Genomic DNA, 20,738 nt, shown 5'->3' with positions numbered 1-20,738 from the left:
ACCACAAAATCTGAATAATTATTATATATTTGCTTTAAAGATTTATGCTTCTCGTGGCTGAAATGAAGTGAAATGAATGAATGTGTGTGTGTGTGTGTCTGTTTTGACCAGGGAGGAGATGGAACTGCCTTTTTCCAAGTCCAAGCCCATGTGGCCATGCTGGATAAGAACTTTAAACTGGCTGAGATGCACTACATGGAGCAGGTTGGTGACTCACCCCGTTCTCCCTCATACAACCAAACCTTGTGTAGACACTCGCTTACAGAAGCTTTATTCTGTTTGTCACAATGCAACATTTTAAATCAGCCTTTTCACTCTATAGTATGTAGAACTGAACCACACGTCCCGGCATTTGAACGGTCTTCATTATCTTCTTTCTATCTGTATATCTACGCCGGTAACCATATCTGTAATTATATAATCCTTCTGCAGAATGCCATTGATGAAGCTATAGAGATGTACCAGGAGCTCCACATGTGGGACGACTGCATTGCAGTGGCTGAAGCCAAGGTAATAATGAACAGACCAAATTTTTGCCTAACCCCTTTGCATTTTATCCCGAGGGAGCTTTTGTTCTCGCTGTCTGTTGTTGCATACTGTAACCTTTTCTGTGGTGCAGCCATTTAGCCAGGGTTGTCTGGGTCTCAACAGTTAGATAAATCTTGAATAGGCGACTTTCTCCCTCATTTCCGTGCAACGATTCTTATTGGACTCAATAGATCCCCCAGCGTGATCAAGGACGAGTCTCATTACACAATGAGCACATGCTGCATCATTAGTCAGGCAAATTACTGACTTGAATGTGGGAACTGTAAAGTGGCCTTTTGTAAGTCCTCTGTTGGACAGATGTCTTTTTCTGTTCAAGGAGTGAGTAACTCCTTACTAACTGATCAAAATGAATCATGCATGGGATCGTTTTAAACTCAGCTTTAAGAGGGATCCGTCATGTAGTCATGAATGATTCTTCTTTATGCTTTGTGTCGTGTACTTCTTTAAAGGCCCATCTTAGAGCGGGCACTGCAAGCTAGAGTATGCTATAAATACTGTAGTGGCATTGTCCCAGGTGTGTCCCTATAAAAATAAACCTGAAATAAAAAAAGAAACATTTAGCAATTTGACAACAACACAAACAAACAAATTCAACTTTTGGTGCTATTCACAAAAACACAGTGTGTGTATCCTTGAGGTCTAACAAACGTGTCAGGTGAATTTCCTTCCTCTAAAACATTTGCAAAGCCGATTGTGAAGTTTTTTTAAATCCTCCATTGTGGACGTTCATCTTGGCGCTCTGCAGCATATCTTGGCGTGTTACCGCCACGTGTTGATCAGCGGAATATAGTGTGAAACTATTACTAGGAAACTACTGTATATGCATGTACAAGAGAAACAAAACAGGGAAAAAACAGCTTAATTGTGCTTCTAGAGGTCTAAAACTCAACAAGGAACCTTTAACTGCAACTGATTAAAATAAGGTTTCAACTAATGATTAATCTGTTGTTTATATCTTCTTGGAGCCCAAGCTAACATCTTCAAACTGCTTATTTCCAATTAACAGTCCAAATCCAAATATATTCAATGAACAATTATACTATAAAACATTGAAAATCAAAGTGAAAATCCTTCATTTAAAGATTAATAGATTATTTAAATATTTTTTATTAATTATTAATATAAATTTGAACCTACGTCTAACTTAGAAACAACCCCACTCTCTATAAATGACCGTAGGGCCACCCGGAGCTGGACAGCCTGCGTGCGAACTATTACCAGTGGTTAACGGAGACGGGTCAGGACGAGAAGGCCGGTGAGGTGAAGGAGAACGAGGGAGACTTCCAGGGCGCCATCAACCTCTACCTGAAGGCCGGACTACCAGCTAAAGCCGCCCGGCTGGCCATCGGCCACCCGGAGATCACCAACAACAGCGACACTGTCAGCCGCATCGCCGCCAGTCTCATCAAGGGAGAGTTTTATGAGAGGGTGAGTGTCTTTATGGTGCATTCTCTGGCTCTTGTTTATTGTGGAACTGATCACAGCTGGTACAGGTAACCTATAATGGTAAATCTCCTCCATTCCTCCTTTACTTTAACTGTTTTTCAGACACCTCATCTCCCTCTCTTCTCCGAACAGATGCCAGGAGAGGAGAGCTATCAACATTTTTCTTTGTTTATTCAGTTTTACACTCTGTCTCCCTCCATCTGTCTGTTATTTCCCTGTGTCTCTTACTGTAGCTGTTTGTCTGAGAACTCAATTCTTCTCCTCTAGCCATCTGTGTTTACGTAACAGGTGGGAAAGAGGGAACGAAACCTCAGATCCGATTTTGTTGCTGTATCCTGATGGTGTTTTTTAGGTGTTTTTGAAGGTCGAAACGGATGCTGGCAACGTGTGATTTTTAACTTGCTGTAGCCAATATGTCCTGTTCACATTCAGTATATTTTGTGTACTTTGCAAAGATTGTGTGTTGTGCAGTTTGTTGTTGACGGGTTAGAAAAGCCACTGAATTAACATTTAAACCAGCGGAAAAGAAAACTCTTTGCTGAAACAACTTTTAAAGAAGCTGGGGTGGGTTTTTTCTGGACAAGCATCCTGATAAAAGAAGTAGTAAAAGGAAGAAATAGTTAGATAAGTAGAAATGATGATGGAGAGGAACCACTGCAGAGGTACATAATGGAGAAAAATGAGAAATAAATGTCCCAAAATGGATACTACAGATTCATGCAGATTATTGTGCTTTGGAAAAAGTATTCCTCTGGTCAAGTATCTCATACAGGATTTGTGCTTATAGGTAGGTTATAGGTTGTTTGTTGAAATATCACACTACAGAGGAATACACTGTTCCCAACCACTAACAGTCGTAAGGCATGTCCACATGCTTTTGTCCATTTAGGTAACATTCCCAACAACCCTGAACAACCCTGACTCAGCATATTGGATTTTCCTAATGTGTGAATTTGTCTTAATGCACTGATATTTTCTGCGTCCTCTGACCAGGCAGGAGATCTGTACGAGAGGATCAGAAACAACCAGAGAGCTTTGGAGTGCTTCTGCAAAGGAGGAGCCTTCAGGAAAGGTAAATCAGCGACATGGAGATGACACTTAACCTGTATTATAGATAAAAATGTGTCCGTTTGGTGATTTTAAATTACGCTAGCTTCACATGACTTTAGGGGATGCAGTGTTGGTTGATTGGTGGGTCAATCTACCACTTATATCTCCAAGAGGATGAGCCTGTGCTTTTTCTTCCAGCGCCAGCAGAGGTTGACATTTGTGGTTCTGAGTGAAATGTCTCAACAGCTGTTGGATGGATTTCCATTAAATTTGCTACACACATTCAAGCCCCCCATCAGGATAAATTACAATTACTTTGGTGGTTCTCTGATTTTTCATGTAGTAGAACCACAGAACCAATAACTCAGCTTTACTTTGTGTTATTGCTAATTAGTAAAAGTGTGGACTCTAGTCACATGACTCTAGATGGTGGACAACAGGTGGATGTATGTGGTTGAGTTAAGTGTAGGTATACAGTAGATTTTATCAAGTTTCTCCTTCCTGCTTCCTGTAGCGGTGGAGCTGGCTCGCCTCGCCTTCCCTGCCGAGGTGGTGAAACTGGAGGAGTCCTGGGGAGACTACCTCGTCCAGCAGAAACAGATGGACGCCGCCATCAACCACTTCATTGAAGCAGGGTATGTAGAGTAGAGGAGTGAAGAGAGACAAAGATTTGGGCAGATGGAGAGGAGGAAAGAGGACACGTAATAAAACAATCCAACAGAGATGGCCAATAGTTCTTTAAATCGTTACCAGCACCATAACAGAGGGATGAGAAGAGATATCTTTTAAACATTATTTTAATTTCCCAAAAATACCAAGTAAAGGCAGGTAATCAGCGCCCAGATTTTTATTCTTTCCAGGTTGAAAAAGCATTTGAAACTGAATTTTGACTGTAGGAAGCTAAAACTCACCACAATAACAAAGGTTTTAAAAATACTACTTCCACTTCATAATTGCTTCTGCCAGTAAAGTTTCAATCTGCACCAAAGTCCTTACAAAATAATTCGTTTTTACTTAAATCCTAACCAAAGTTAATTTACTTTGAATGTGGCTGTCAGTCCATTTTGTCCTTCTGTCAACCAAGATTTGGTGGAGCGACATCGTTAGTGTCTACACACATAATCTACATTTCAGAGTCGATGCTTATTTCATGATATTTTAGGGAAACACTCGCATACAAACATACTAAAGTCAGTTTGTTGTTTCCCCATCTCAGCTGCTCACTTAAAGCCATCGAGGCGGCCATCGCAGCTCGTCAGTGGAAGAAAGCCGTCCACATCCTGGAGTTACAGGAGGATTCATCAGCAGGGAAATACTACGTGAAGATAGCTCAGTACTACGCCGCCATGCAGGACTATGAGGTGAGAGAGGAGGGACGGTGTTCTCGAGGGGAGTTAAATATGGAAGAAAAAAGGAGAAGAAGGAGAAGAAATGTTAAGGGGAGGGGGTTTAGACAGTTGACCCATGACCTCCCTTTGATAATAGCTACACATGGTATCTTCGTGCATTGATGTGTTTTAAAATAACCAGTTAAATGTTCTCTGTAACCAAAGTAACAGGCCTTTGTTTACTGGGAGGCAACAGATATTTATTATACCTGTGGTAGTTTAACAGATCAGCTCAGTTGATCACAGTGCGGTTTAACAGTGGCTCTCAAACCTTTTTGGTATCAGGGACCCTTCAAACACAATCATTATTATAATCAGTTACAATGACCCTTAAAGGAATGATAACAGCAGGTTGAACAAAACCTTCACTATAATTTCAAAAATTATTGTGTCCTATATTTTTAAATAACACGAATATGGTAGGATGTTTTTTAAAATAACACAGTAGAATTCACTGTAGATAAGCAAATATACACAGTATCGGTATACCACTGCAACCCTAGTAATGATGAACCAACTGGGAATTATTATTACATCAGCTCTGCAGTTCCAGTCAGCTCTATGGAGAGATTCAGCATCTTTCAGCTCATTGTTTTGGTTTTATGGCCCTCAACTTTTCTGTTTTGGTTCCAGCAGCAGGGGCAGCTGTTTACTGTAAAGAAAGTTCTGATGACCAATTGTACACTACATGAACACTGTGGAGCATTTAGCTGCCAAAGAGCCAGATATCTGTCTCAGGTGTAGAAAAACAGAGCTGAAAGGGAGTGAAAGTTGGATTCTGTTCGTCTGTGTGACGTCTCATGTGTCCGCTGGATCTTTAAATTGGCCACAGATTTCTAAGATTTTTAATAATATGTCCATAAATGGTGAGTATGTTATTCACTATGAATTATATTATATACTTACCTCATAGAAATTCTCTATGTGGCAGCCTTAAAGCCGGTACATTTGGCTTTGTGGTTAGGTGAGCACCGGAGGTTTTTCTCCTTGAACACCACAGCAGACAGTGAGATGGAGGCAGCCAGAGGGAAAAGGTGACATTTTGCCACCGGCAGTTACTTCCTGCACATCGCTCAGGGATACATACTGTCACCCATAACACACCCGTATACACACACACACACACGTGCACACACACACACACACACACAAACACACACACACACAACCTTGCACACGTACACAAACTTTAGTTCAGTCTCCATGGAGCCGTGTGGGCTGTGATTGCTCGAGGGTGCTTTGGCAATAATGACAAGTTGGACTGTTGTAACAATAGTTGCCTAAATACCAGAAATACAGGGCTGCTGAAAAGGAGAAGAGAAATCCGGTGTAAATACAAAGAAGAGAGAAAAAGAAGAGAGAGATGATGATGGTGAAGCGCAGCGTGCTCTGCTTATTCTGATGAGCTCAGCTGAGCCAAACAGCCTCCACAGACTGCCAGCCTCTGAAAATAGCAGGCCATTTCAGTCTGTTTGCTCTGTGGGCATATTCACAGAAAGTAATTAAGATAACAAGCTCTTTGCTTTCCAACTTGTGGAAGTTGCAGGAAAAGTATAATTCAGTGCAAACTCAAACAATGAAGGAGGCCCACACCTGTGATTTCAATGCAGAAATTATCAGGGGAAAAAAAACAATGACTAAACGTTTTTTTTTTAATCAGAGCGGACGATTAACCGGCACATACATTTGCATTGATGCCAGTGTTAGTTCAGGTTCAATGGAATATAGCTTTTGGCTTTATGTAGGAAAAATCTATTCAAATTGAAGTAGCGGATGCTTTCCTTTTCCTTCTCTACAATCTCTCACTCCAGCAGCTCACATTACTCTGTATGAGGTTATTAGTGCTGAACAAGTGTTTTTGTGTTCTCTTTACCCCGCAGGAACGCCATTTTTATATATTAATGTGCCGTGTATATGCCAGTTGAGAAGTGTGCGCTCCAAAATAATGTGAAATATGCGCTTTTATGTAGAGGACTGATGATGTTCAGATTATATTTGATGTTTTCTGTATGTATGTTTGTGTGTAATTTGTGTGTTGTAGGTGGCAGAGCAACTGTTTGTGAAAGGAGGTCATATCAAAGATGCTATAGACATGTACACCACAGCAGGACGCTGGGAGGAGGCTCATAAGGTTGGTATGGAGGCAAACTACAGAAAGAAGTGTGAAAAATATAGAGAGATAGATTAATATGCATTTTTGTGGCAAATTAAACTTTCCCCTAATATAATACTAGACGAGCTGAAGGCTCCGTTTTTTATTTATTCCCTTTTTCCTAATCTTGTCTAACCAGCATAGTCTCAGTTATAAACATAGTAATGCACATTTGATCCCAAAGTACGTCACACTGAATGATAATCAGCACTACATTCGATTACTTTTTAAAAAGAAAAATACCAACCTCGGAAACAGAGAAATTAAATTAAGCCATTGTGATTGTTTGCAGTTGGCGGTGAAGTGTATGACAGAGGAGGAAGTTATGGCTCTGTACATCAGCAGAGCTCAGGAGCTGGAGAGAGATGGGAAATTCAAGGAGGCTGAGCGGTAAATGGAGATCACTTTATTTATAGTAATTTGTCGCATCACTGGCTCTTGGAAGCATGGAAAATGGAGTGAGGCGAACTAACATGACTGTGTTTGAAGTCATCTCTCACCTAAATTACAGCTAGAAAAAATGATAAAAACAGTATTTGACTGTTGACAGGTGGTTATTTCAGAGCCTGTTTTGACTCGGCTGTCTGCTCATTTCTCTCTAGACTGATTTAAGTCTTGTTAAAAGTCCTCTCTTACTTTTTGGACTTAAGGAAAACAATTACTAATGGTTGCCTGGGTGTGCGTAGGTTGTTTGCCACGGTGAAGCAGCCTGACCTCGCCATAACCATGTACAAGAAGAACCGGATGTTCGATGATGTCATCCGCCTGGTGGCCAAACATCATCCCGACTTGCTGTCAGAGACCCACCTGCACCTGGCCAAGGTAAGGCTATGCAGTTAATCCCGCCCTCAAAGCTTTAATTGGTCGACCAGGCCGTCAATAGGCACCACATCAGTGATTAAGAGGTCAGGAACGGGGCTATACATTAAAGGCTCATCATTTGAATATTTAGATTACATCTAATTATTTTCAAATACATTTTCAGACAGTTTACTTACAGACATCAACATCCTAGTGGCTGACATAAGATGTGGTGAGTGGCAGAAGGACTGAAGAAGTGTCATTACTACACTGTTCAGCATCTTTATCAGCAAAGACGTGCTAAATTTTGCCCTAGAGTCTGAGTTGCCCCTCTGGAGGGGAACATTTATTTTTGCTACTTGGGCTGCACAAATACTCAAGCATCATTCAATATTGGCTTCTGTAATGCCATCACATAAACCAAATGATCTTTTTCACAGCAAATAGTAGGTAAACACCAGGTGTTACCGATGGTACTAATTAAGGTTCCGTTCCATTTAGTGTAGCAGAGCTTTCCCAGTGAGCCGACATGCACTGTAGGCTCGTTCGAGACGAGCCAGGCCTGCACAGAATCAATGGCCGGCAATCGCAGCGCAGTGCATGCTGGTCAGATATGTGTCGGACTTGATGCCAGTGTACTCTGACGTCATGCATACGTGGGCAACAATAACCGCACAAGATCGAGGCGGCCGCAGTTGTTTGCGAAACACCTGGCTGCGGCCTGATTGAAGAGCTTAGTTTGACCACAAACGTCACGTTGTGTGAAAAAGATTGTAATATTTAATGCTCATTGTAGGCTATTAGTTTCATGTTATGCAATGAAGGTTTAATCTTTTAACAAATGTATCTTGTGGGGTTGATAATAATAACAGTAAAGTTAAATATAGACCCTAACATTGTCTGCAAAGTACAGGTAGCTTACAGTTCTGTGACTTCCTGTATATTTATTTGTTGAAGGCTGAATGGAACAGAGCTTTAATTAGTATAATTGGAAACACCTCGGTTTACCTACTATTTCATGTTGAAATGTGAAAAATATCTATCTTAGCTGGCTGGCCACCCCTTGCACATCCTATTTTCATCAGCAATATTCAGACAGCAGTCGACGAGGTTTCCCACCTGAAACGCTCTCACAGGCGCAGATAACGCTCCAGTTATAACTTGGTGTGATTTCGTTATGATGGCAGGAAGCGAGACCGTTCTGTGTTGCTTATGTAACGGCAGACAAACGAGTGTGTTCACAGTTTTGTGGTTGTCCGATTATCTTGTGAGAATTGCCCCGCGGTGCTTTGAACACAATTATTTGGGAACGTCTTTAAAAGGAGAATTTGGTCTGAATTCTTAAAGTTTTAAAGCTCATGCCCATGAATTAGTTTTGTCCTGATATGGTCGCTCTGAGACTTTAAGTCTCCAGAGAGTTTCGGCAAAGAAGATTCTGAAGAATTCCAATGAAGTTTCATCATTAAGTGGTTTTACTTGCTTTTGTCAGCAGTTTTCCCTTTTTGCTGTCTCAAACTGAGAAAAAGGATTGCATAAGGGACATTAATTGTACTTTAATGATCATATTCTAACTCAAACACTCATGTGCTTTAATCAGTTTTCTATAGATGATCAATGCTGGATCGTACTGTTCTGTGAGTCCTTTCTGTACCTGATATATGTGTTATGTTAAATATGTATGACCTAAATGTTTCTTGTAGGAGTTGGAGGCTGAATCCAGATTCTCAGAGGCAGAGTACCACTTCATGGAGGCTGAAGAGTGGAAATCTGCGGTCCACATGTACAGAGTCAATGATATGTGGGAGGATGCATACAGGGTAGATACAGCCACTTTTGTTTTGTTTGCTTTGCAAGCTGTTAATCCCATTAAATTTGCAAGATATTAAGTGTGTTCTCCAAATGTGTGAACTGTAGTTGTACATTTTTAAAGCCTGAAACATCATTCGACACAACAAAATTACAGTCATTCTCTATCCACCTTTGACTTGTTGCTGGGGAAAAGTAAATAACACCACTGACAGCTGTTCAAGAGACCCCTGTACTTAATATTACGAATAAATATCACAAAATACAAACAGTAAAGTGAAGTTAGACACACAGTTACTTCTCAGTGACTTAAAAGATGTTGAATGTTGGTTAAACGTATGTGTTTAAAGGACTTTTCCAACACCTAAAGATTGCTTTAATCACATAAAAGACACATAATTTAAACTTTTACAATCGCTATACTGTACTAATTTCTGTAGAAAATATTATTTTACCTGAATTGATGAGTCTAAATTGTATTTACCTTTTAAATTATCAATATTTGACATTTCTCACCAGTGTGGTGCTTAATTTTATTAGTTTAATAGCAAACACTTAACTTTATAGCGTTTATAAGAAGTATACAGACATTTTAAAAAATGGTTTATAATACTCTATTAATGTAATCGAATGCAGATTTAAGTGTTTATTAAAGTGTTCATCAACAACTATAACACTCATAAGTGGAGGCTGCTATAAAAAAAAGATGAATGATAATACATCCAATAATAATATAATATATATAAAATGTCTTTTAGGGAGAAGTAATATAATAATTGCTGACAAAGACTGTACATTAATATACATATATTATATAAAATATGCTCTTATAGCTGTGTATAACTACATTTTAGTGTTATAAACAATTTATTATATGTTTATGTACTGCTTATAGACGCTTAATTGGAGGATGTAAAGCAAATTATTATTGTTTACTGACTTATAGACTTGTGTGTAGGCAAGTGTGTGCTTCCCTGTTGACAATGTTTATCGCTGCTGTTGTGTTGTGAGCAACTTTATAGCTTCTATCAGATGTATTTCTCTGGGATTATCTGCAACAAGGGAAACTGCTGCAGGACTCCTACAGAGATATTTATTCACACATATATTTCTATGTGTGTCAGGTGGCTAAGAACCATGGAGGTGCTGGAGCCCAGAAGCAGGTGGCCTACCTGTGGGCCAGGAGCCTGGGAGGAGAGGCGGCCGTCAAGCTGCTCAACAAGTTCGGCCTCCTGGAATACGCCATCGAGTCTGCTTTAGATAACTTGTGAGCTGCACCACAACACTTGAATGCAACATACACTGCAATTAATTTACTCACATCTTCAGTCAAATGTGACCTGTGTCTTTTATTGTGTTGGCGAGGAGCTCCCAGCGTTTAACTGTTTACTTGGGATGCGATCTAATACGCTCTTGTGTTTAATTTGTCCATGCTTTTGTTGAATTGATTTGTTGAATCTGTGGTTATTTCTTTAACTGTCTAGGCATCCAAAAATCATCTTCAGTTCTTTAAGAGTTGAAAACAAACTCTCCGCAGGGGTCTAGTTCAGCCTGAAATCTGATATTTCTGTAAGAAACATACCCACCCACGCAGCCATGGGACTGTTTATTTTGATTGAGGTGTTTATGTGGAGCAGTTTTATTCTGTTTGTGCTTTTAAAACTGACTATAATCTGAACATTAGGCTTCATGTGAACGTAGATAATAAATCACTGAAAAGAAGTGTGAACCGCTGTGAAGTTTCTGGGCTAAATGCAGTATATGAAGAGGGCTCTTTGGACCAAAACACAAACCATCCACCCATCCAAGCAAATATTTATCCTGCAGTCAGTTATTGTATTGACTTCCTCTTTATTTGCTCCACAGCTCATTTGACTTCGCCTTTGATTTGGCTCGACTTTCCTGCAAGGAAAAGATTCCTGAGATCCACTTCAAACATGCCATGTACCTGGAGGATGAGGTAAATCTGTCACCGTCCTGCTGCACAAAGTTACCAGTAATCTGCTGTTCATACTGCTACATAATATACATCAATAAAACCACAGTGGTTGTTTTATTTGACCTCTATAAAGTCATCTCAAGAAGCTATGAATAGTTGTAGCGGTAGTCTCAAAGGAACACCCAGATTGGGTCTTATCTTCACACTTCTCTCCATCAGCTTTGAATGGTCAAAACTTTTAGCTTGTTAAGCTTGTAAAAATATGAATTTTCCTTAAGTTGGCTTACATTCTCATATGTGACTGGTATCTGAATGTAAGTAAATTCAGCATTTTCATCAGATTTTACAAAAGTCCAACTCAGTCCTGTGAATATATAATATAGATAAGTTGACAATAATTTGATTTCTGCTCATATTCCCTGTCTACTACTAGATTTCTAGTACAGTAACTTGTTGTAATCGTGATGTTCTGTCACCGTTTCATCTTCAGGGAAAGTTTCCTGAGGCCGAGGTTGAGTTCATCAAAGCAGGAAAACCCAAAGAAGCCGTGTTCATGTGAGTCCTGGAGCTCACACATGTAGCTCAGTGTTACTGTCATTAGGGGTAGATTTATATCAACCATATATATATATATATATGGGGGAAATGTGCTTGACATGTGTTTTTCCTTTTTCTGTTACTCTATACAACATCTTGGAGAGAAATACTAAACTTCATATTCAAATATTTGATGGATTTAGTCACTATTTATTTATTATTTTAACAAATTAAGATTTTACATAGAAAGCATACGAGGAGCCTTTGAAATATGTAGCTTTGTTTAAAATTAAACAACTATTGCACAATTAGAGCTGAAGCGGTTAGGTGACAGAAAATCAGTTAAGAAACCATTTTGATAATCGTAAGTAATTTTTCTTGAAAAGTTGCGTCAATTTGGGCTCTGGGAAATTCTGATGGATTTCTCACTGTTTTCTGAAATGTTACACTATTAATCAATTGATTAATTGAGAAAAGAATCAGCAGATTAATCAACCAAGAAAATTAATAATAATTCATTGCAGCCTTTTATAAATAGTTAGAAATCAGCCCAACAAGCCCAACAGTAAAATCCTGCTTTTACATAAATCCATGAGTAATAATGAGAAATAATAGTCTAACAGTCACAGGGGAAAACTTTCAGCTAGAAGTATTTTTACTTTTGATACTTAAAGTACATTTTCCTGTTTTGTTGTTTGTGTGTTTGTGTGTTTGTGTGTGTGTGTGTGTGTGTGTGTGTGTGTGTGTGTGTGTGTGCGCTCCAGGTACGTCCACAACAAGGACTGGGCCAGCGCACAGCGGGTGGCTGAGGGCCACGATCCAGAGAGTGTGTCTGAGGTTCTGGTCGGCCAAGCCAAGTTCTGCTTTGAACAGAAAGATTTCCAGAAGGCTGAAGCCTTCCTGCTCCGAGCCCAGAGACCCGAACTTGCTGTCAAATATTACAAAGTAACTATAAGAGCCAAACTGCCTTCAGAAAAAAAAAAACAAGAAAATTGTTTCTAAACATTCTAGGCAAAAATAAATTATTTATTTTACTGAAACTTTATAAATCACAGACTTTCACCATCCTCCTTATTTATTCTGTATTTGTTTGTCTGTTTGTGTTTATCAGGATGCAGACATGTGGAGTGATGCCATGCGGATCTGTAAGGAGTATATCCCCAACAAGCTCTCCATACTTCAAGAGGAGTTCGAGAAAGAGACCTCCAAGAAGGGAGTCCGGTGAGATTAAGACCAAAAAAAAATAGAAACTAGTGGACCAGATTTCTTTTAAGGCTCATTTACTTTATTGTAATCCAGAGAGCCTTAAAATGCAGATTTAACTGATCTTCCCTCACATTGCACAGAAAAAAACAGGAAATCTGTGACGCCTTCCTGCTTAAATAAAAACAAAAAACAGTCAGTGAAGTTGTATCTTGTAGCTGCAACAGCAGATACCAAAAGCCTCGAGTCATAATTATAGATCAGAAGTTTGGTATTTGTGTGACATTTTCTGTTGAGGGTTCTCTATTAGATTCTGTTGACCTGTTACGTTATTAAGAAACTCCTTAAAAGCCAGATGGAGACCACAGAAACCCACTATGAACATTTCACGTGCTCTCCCCGTTTACCCAGCAGTATAATCTATGCACAAAGAGTCAGTTTGATGCTTTATTAAAACACAGCTCGTCTGTTATCCCAAATTGAAACTACCGGCGAGGAATAGCTCGTTAGTTAGCCAGCAGACCAGCAGCGTGCAGCTCTTATCCTCCTCCCATCGCTTCTCCCTCTTTAATGACTCGTGGGAGAAAACATCAAAAGTTACCAATGGAAACGAACGAGGAAGAGGGTTAAAGTGAGAAAACACTGAATTATTGCTGCAGAGTTTACAGCTCAGGCTCCAGATAAGTGCAGGGCTTCCCGTTTCTTACAGGCATCTGCAAACCACCGTCGAATGCTAGTTTACTAAGAGGTGCATATCGCTTTAATCTTAATTAAAAAGAAGGTAATGAAAAAGACAGATCAGGAACAAGGAAGAGAAGGAGAAATGAATATCCTGATTTAAAAAGGTTGAATTGTGGGGATGATTCCTGCAATGATTCATGTGCTATGATCATTTGTTTTAGCCAAATGAGCAGGAGAACTGAACCGACAACAGCAACAGTAACACAATACAGCTTAAAAGATACAGTAGTCAGCTTTGTGTTAAAGGTTTCTTCCCCAATAGTCCCAGGAATAAAGAGATAACAGCAACGGGAGCATCAAATCACCTCCAATCTATATCAGTCTCAGTCCATCTAGTCCTCAAAATCAATTAAAATGACTGTTGCCTTATGGCATTTGTATAGTAAATACAAACCCAGTAGAGGCCCATTGAACAAATAAATCACAGAACATCAATTAGGAAAGAATTGTAATTGTTATAACACTAGTAGACCACATACATACAGTTAATATATATGCATATTTGATAGCCATTTGGACCAGTAATTCCAATTTTTATCAATACAAAGAAGATAAATCACAGAAAAGAAACTAATGTGTAATAATACTGGTCCCACAATAACAAGTACTTCCCTTTCTTTCTATTTAATATCTATATTCATGTGATAATAATTTCGATCAATACTTAAAGTCTCCATATCACACATTTCTTGTTCGATCTGTATCTTCTCTCCTTTCGTTGGTGGTTCCTTGTCTACCCATTTCTTCCTTATTGCTTTTTTCACTGACTATAAGTAATACTTTAAAAAGACCAGTTTGTAGGATTTAGTGCCATCTAGTGGTGAAGCTGTAGATTACAACTAACTGAACACTGCTCGCATCTGTATTTGACGACCTGGGAATGATGATAAAATCGGCTACTGATCAGAATGATTTATCCAACGTCGATGGCTGTGTTTGTTTACAGTAAAAACAACATTGTGCATTGAAATACAACAACTTTGCTCATTTGAATGTTTATTTATTATATTATATTTTATTTATTTTATTTATATTTAGTTTTTCCTAATTTCTTCCAAGTTGCACTCTTTAATCTTGGAATAATAAGACAATGTCTCCAAGTATAATAACAGTAAAATTTAATTATTCTGATTTAAATTTTGTGTCAAAGCTAATGTTGCTAATTGGCCCAGATATTGAGAGTCTATCATTCAGGGTTTCCAACTTGTTTAATAATGCTTTGTTTTATATTTGATGATGTGCTAAGTTATCCCTCAAAAGAAGTGAATTTGTGTCCTTCACTGACTCTGTGCGATTGCTTCAGGGGCGTGGAGGGCCTGCTGGAACAGGCCAGGGAGTGGGAGCAGTCAGGTGAATACCCCCGGGCCGTGGAGTGTTACCTGAAGGTGAAGGATGACTCCAACACGGCCCTGATGGAGAAGTGCTGGATGAAGGTAAAAGACAGATTTACAATCAGCACTAATACAGTTATCTTTATCTTAACACTGTATAGTGCTGAGAGGAAGACCGTGGGGGTCCGGGGTAAATCTGAGGGGCTGTCGGATAATTCACAGGACAAATAAGCAAGAAAATTATGTTTATTTTTTTCAGACAATCCTCAAATTTATGTTTATTTTTCTTTACTGGATAATTTTATCTCCTCAGGGCTTTTGGTTAAATTTTTTTATCAAACATGATTACCAACATTCATCTTCTCCACTGTGATTAAGTGCTGTTTTTCTCTGGTTTAATTCATTGTGAGCTCACTTCTGAGACAAAAAATGTAATCTGAAATCGTGTACGGGGAATTTTGATGGGTGTTTTTCACAGTTTTTTGGCATTTGGTATTCTCAGTGATTTATTGATTGATCAAAAAAATAATTGAAAATGAAAATAATTGTCTTTTTGTAACAAATTACTAGAATAAAGTAGTTATTCTCTAAAGTTTTAGCAAACAACTAACCAAGCTTTTTGCTTCAATTCCACAAATTAAGATTTTACATAGAAAACATATGAAGGGTTTATAAAATATAATGCTTTGTTATAGATTAAACCATTAACGGTATATACAAATTAGAGCTGAAACGATTAGTTGATCAATCGTTTGGTCAGTTGACAGAAAATCAATTAAGCAATTATTGTGAGAAGCTACAGGAACAGATTCTGGCGACCCCTGTGGACAAAAGCGGTACTGTTTCCACCTCCTTGTTGGTTTTCCTTTATTTAATTATTTTACTATGAAACAAACTTGAACAAAATTCACAACACAACGGGAAAAATTAGAAATACAAAAAGAGGGCACTTCTCTTTCTTTATAACCTTTGATCAGTTCTTGTCAGACCAGCTGAGAGCACAACCCATATTTTCTCTTGTATCCCTTGTTAATGGATCCACTGTCCTGGACCAGCTCCTTGTGACGGCCTTTTTACGTGCAACAATCAGGATTTTGAAACGATAGAAGTCCTTCCTTTGGATTATATCATCGGGTATTAATCCAAGGTACACAATCCAGGGGTCCCGGGGGAATCTGTTTTATCCTTTTTATGGGAAATCTGACCAAATCCGACCCAGTTGCAAGCCTTAGGAATAACTATAAAGTCTCACTAATGGTCTTGTTGGTTTATGTAGGTCATATAGAGGCATCAGTATTAAACTGAGACTGTTTTATAACCAGTTAAAAAAATACTAGGAGTAGGTTTGAGTCATTTTTTCTGCAGTTTTTCTGAAATGTTTCAGTAAACAAGTGAGGCCCAGCCAGTGTCAGGAAGTTCCAAAATGCTGTGCTAAACTCTTTCAAATGCTTGGAGTCAACCACTTTACGTGTTAATGTATTACAGCATGAAGTGAATCCTGTACGGTTAGGTTTTTTTGTTGCCTCAAAAGCAAAATAGTAAACAAATAAATAAAAACGAGGCAGGCTGGGCGCTACAACAGAAACATAAGAGCATTTTATTTTCTCCAATTAGCTGCTTTCCCATTCAGCGTCGTAGTTGATGGATGATAGAATAGATATATAATGGAAGCCACCGTTTCCCCTGATGGCGGAGGAGGGGGGAAAGGTCACCGTGTGGCTAACATGAATAGATCTCGTTCTGGGGGGTGCGCAGCAAATATTGTGTGTTATTGATCGAAGTGCTATAGAGATCAGATCATTTGGAATGTGAATGGTTGTTCGAACGGCGTCGCTAAAAGAAAGGTCACAGGCTCTCAGGGATCAATAGGTGTTTTTCCTTTGGCGCGTTTGATTAACCAGCGCGAGGAGAAGAAAGACAGATGGTTTATTCACATTTGAGAATTGAACGTTTGGTCTCCTGGTGGCGTTCGGGGAAAGGTCACAGGGTCAGCGGGATCAATACGTGGCATCCTCTTGAAAGCCTGAATATGCACATTAGGTTTTATTCCAATTACTTGTTTTCAAAGAAACAGTCCGTTGACGGGCGGAGACGATCACTTAACCTCTACTCCTCTCCAGAGTTAAACATCTGAAAACTACAGTAGCTCTGAATTAACTAACGCTAATTAACTCTGCTGGTGAGTGGAGTAAAAAGGTAACACAGATGTTCACTTTGAGATACATATAAGAGATTAGAGATCAATTAAAGCTTCAATTAAATGATTTGTGATCAACAGAGAAATAATCAAATAATGGTTTTCAGATTTTAAAACGAAACAAAAAAAAGACGTTCTCATTAATAATTATTTTACATTTTGAATGTTTGACTTAATCTGACAAAACAAAGGACATTTGTGATGGGAACTTTTAATTAAGGCATTAAACATTAATGGAAATAATTGTTAGTTGCAGCTCTATTATTAATAATTTAATTAAAGGTTCAGTGTGTAACGTTAAGGCGGGTCTATTGGCAGAAAGGGAATATAATAATCATGTTTTCATTAGTGTATAATCACCCGAAAATAAGAATTGTTGTGGGGGGTTTTTTTGCCTTAGAATGAGCACATTTAACATTTAATTATATTCCAGTGTTTCCTCTATGTTGATTTTGGAGCGGCGGCCCGTCGCTGTTAAATTTCTGCCGCCACGGTATCAGAAATGGGGCAGACGCACAATGTAGTCACGGTTGCCTTTTAAATGATCCTGCCGACATAATGCACCCCCGCTGGCTGCCGCTCACATTGCAATGTAACAACAAGTAGAACTATTCAGAGGTTATTGGGGCTGTCCAGTTTAACTCCACATACTGTTGTGTTGATGTAGCTTATTGTCAAAACGTTCGCTTTCTTCCAAGTCGACTATTAAACTAACAGCTCCACCAAAATCGTCACCGCCGTGGGTCCGTTTTAATTGGACAACGTTCAACTTGTCAGTTCTCAGCTCAACGTCCTGATATCAAACATCTGGAAACATTAAAACGCTAAATATATTTGTTTGTGTCGCAGCGAAGTGTCACTTCTGTTTCATACGTAAAACGTTTGCCGGTGCGAGGGGACGGGGTGTTCGGACGGGCCTGCCGCCGCTGCTAAAAAAAATCCTAGAGGAAACACTGTATTCATATTCACAATTATCTTGACATCTAATGACCCAATAATATTAAAGGATTAAATGAATAACCTTACACCACTTATACTTATGATCTTCATGCGAGTGTGTGTTTTTGTCTGTTTGTGTGTTTCCAGGCAGCAGAGTTGTCCATCAAGTTCCTCGGTGGAGAACGAGCGGTGGAGGTGGTCCACGTGGTCGGACCACGACTCACACAGCTGAGGAAGTACAACGCTGTGGGTGGCACACACACACACACACACACACACACACACACACACACACACACATCGTATCTATCAAATTGGTCTTGTTTTAACCTGCTGATGGAGGGGGGGACATAATACAAGTGTTTTTTTTAAACTTTGTGCTCACATGCTTCAGGCTGCTGAGCTCTACCTGAATATGGATCTCATCAAAGAGGCAATCGATGTCTTTATCGAGGGTGAGGAGTGGAACAAAGCCAAGAGAGTCGCCAAGGAGCTGGAGCCAAGGTTTAAAGACACACGTTAACATATACAACACATACACACACTTATATACTGTATATATATATATATATATATATATAACCAAAGTTATTGTTGTTGGCAAAACAACAGCAAAGTCAGAATAAATACTAGAAACACAAAGATGAGGAGACAATAAATAACCTCCTCATTAGTTGAACTAGTTCAATTCACTGCTGTGATTCTTTATAAACACACAAGCTTGAGGAAAAGAGGCATGCTGGGAATTTGCAATGTGATAATTAAACATATTTATAACCTCATAGAAAGGGGGGGGGTTGTCTCCAGTTCAGAATAATTGGAGTTGTCTTTTAAAGTCTTTGCTCTCTATCTCATTGCTCTGATCTTTGGCAGGTACGAGGACTATGTGGACCAGAAATACAAAGAGCACCTGAAGAACCAAGGCAAAGTGGACTCTGTACGTACAATCACTCTGTTCAGACTGGACGTAATGTGGACCATTTTCTTGAGGAAATAGTGCCGTATACTACGTCATCTAATACTGTAATCTATGAGACATCCTGTACTCACTGAAATCCATGTGGACCAGAGGCATCACTATTGAAGAGGAAACGAACCAATCCAAATATGTCTAAAAGAAATAGAATAATTCATCTTTCACCAATTTCAAGGCTGTCGCTGATCAAGAGTTTGTTGTATTTATTTCAGTGATAAAGCAAGATATAAAAGAATCTAATTATATTCAAGTACATACTCTTAAAAGTGTCTGTTAAAACTAAAAAGCTGTTTTTGTGTGTGTGTGTGTGTGTGTGTGTGTGGTCAGCTGGTGGGTGTGGATGTCATCGCAGCTCTGGACATGTACGCAGAGAGAGGCCAGTGGGAGAAATGTCTGGATACAGCATCTAAACAGGTACTGAATACACAATTATACAAATATTAGTCCTGTTTTTGTTCTTGTTCGTGTTTTAGTGTAAAACCAGCGTTCCTCGTTCTCCATTTTGTGTGTTGTTTTAGAACTTTAAGATCCTCCATAAGTACGTCGCTCTGTACGCTACACACCTGATCAAGGAGGAGGAGGCTCTGAAGGCTCTGCAGCTCTACATACAGCACGGAGCGCCGCCTAACCCTCAGGTACCGAATACTTTCAACTACTCATTCATGGAAAACTGCATCACATAATGTACATTTAAAACAGTCCACAACACGTTTTCCAGTGGTAAAAAGTAACTGATTTTGTTTTACTCCCAGAACTTTAACATCTACAAGCGCCTGTTCCTGGATCTGATTAGCCTTCCTGACACTGATGGACCAGAGTCTTACCGAATGTGGGCCGACCTCCGCAGTTTCCTGCTGCAGCTGGTAAATCACCCCAGTATCTAGTTTAGACCGTCAGAGCTGAAAAGCGCCGTCTCTAATGTGGAGTTTAAAGAATTTCCGGCTATTATTCCTCACTTATTGTCATATAATTCCCCTTTTTGTGATGCCTGTGTATGTTTTTTGTTATGTCAGTGTGAGAACCTGTCCAGGTCAGCCGAGGCCAACTCTCCAGCTCATGAAGACTTTGAGCAGATGCTGCTGATCGCTCACTCCTACGCCACTCGATCCGCCGCAAAAGGAGTGGAGCAACTGGTACGCAAAAGGAAACATAGAAACATCGCACGCAGAAAGTTTTATTTTTACCCCCCAAAAAAAACAAACTTGTGACAGATGATTGATCTTTTTAATGTCAGAGCTGAACTCTCTGCGCTTTGCTCTGCAGCCGGTGGCGACAGCCTGACACTTGTTTTATTACTAATTTAAAAATCAAAGCTTCCTCTTCTTCGTGCTGTTTATTTTCAGATCAGCGTAGCAGCCAAGCTGTCGGTGTCTCTGCTGCGGCACACTGAGCTCATTCCTGCAGACAAGGCTTTCTACGAGGCTGGGCTGGCCTGCAGGGTGGGTCCACCAACGAGAGCAGTAGTTTGGATCAGATCTTTGGAGTGTCTGTACTCATTAACTGGGACAAAATGTTGTTTTAAGTGTTGGTCATGACCTAAAAATGTCACCTGATTTGTTACTGGTATATTTTCCAACTGTATGGATTAGATTCTAAGTTGAAAAGCACCAGCCCATTTGTGAAAGACTTTCCTCGATTGAAGTATATCTAAAATCCTTTATTCCAGGACTTCCATGACCAACT

The 20,738-nt window shown here is 39.4% G+C and overlaps 1 protein-coding gene across 1 annotated transcript in view; it reads left to right on the top strand.

The window, feature by feature from the left end:
* ift172 (intraflagellar transport 172) overlaps positions 1–20,738 on the top strand; it is a 42,850-nt gene that overhangs the window by 16,002 nt on the left and 6,110 nt on the right. Inside the window, 24 exon segments of the mRNA XM_051409981.1 lie at positions 112–204; positions 433–510; positions 1,729–1,977; positions 2,989–3,067; positions 3,560–3,680; positions 4,262–4,406; positions 6,475–6,564; positions 6,878–6,975; positions 7,272–7,407; positions 9,087–9,203; positions 10,317–10,459; positions 11,059–11,152; positions 11,622–11,686; positions 12,433–12,613; positions 12,780–12,889; positions 14,916–15,045; positions 18,227–18,325; positions 18,474–18,583; positions 18,953–19,016; positions 19,383–19,469; positions 19,574–19,690; positions 19,808–19,918; positions 20,069–20,188; positions 20,399–20,494. Of these exon segments, the coding sequence (XP_051265941.1) occupies positions 112–204; positions 433–510; positions 1,729–1,977; positions 2,989–3,067; positions 3,560–3,680; positions 4,262–4,406; positions 6,475–6,564; positions 6,878–6,975; positions 7,272–7,407; positions 9,087–9,203; positions 10,317–10,459; positions 11,059–11,152; positions 11,622–11,686; positions 12,433–12,613; positions 12,780–12,889; positions 14,916–15,045; positions 18,227–18,325; positions 18,474–18,583; positions 18,953–19,016; positions 19,383–19,469; positions 19,574–19,690; positions 19,808–19,918; positions 20,069–20,188; positions 20,399–20,494 (2,733 nt within the window).

Source organism: Dicentrarchus labrax, unplaced genomic scaffold (genome assembly GCF_905237075.1).
Source record: "Dicentrarchus labrax unplaced genomic scaffold, dlabrax2021, whole genome shotgun sequence".
NCBI lineage: Eukaryota > Metazoa > Chordata > Actinopteri > Moronidae > Dicentrarchus > Dicentrarchus labrax.
The sequence above is the reverse complement of the archived record's forward strand: the minus strand, read 5'-3'. Positions and strand labels throughout refer to the sequence as shown.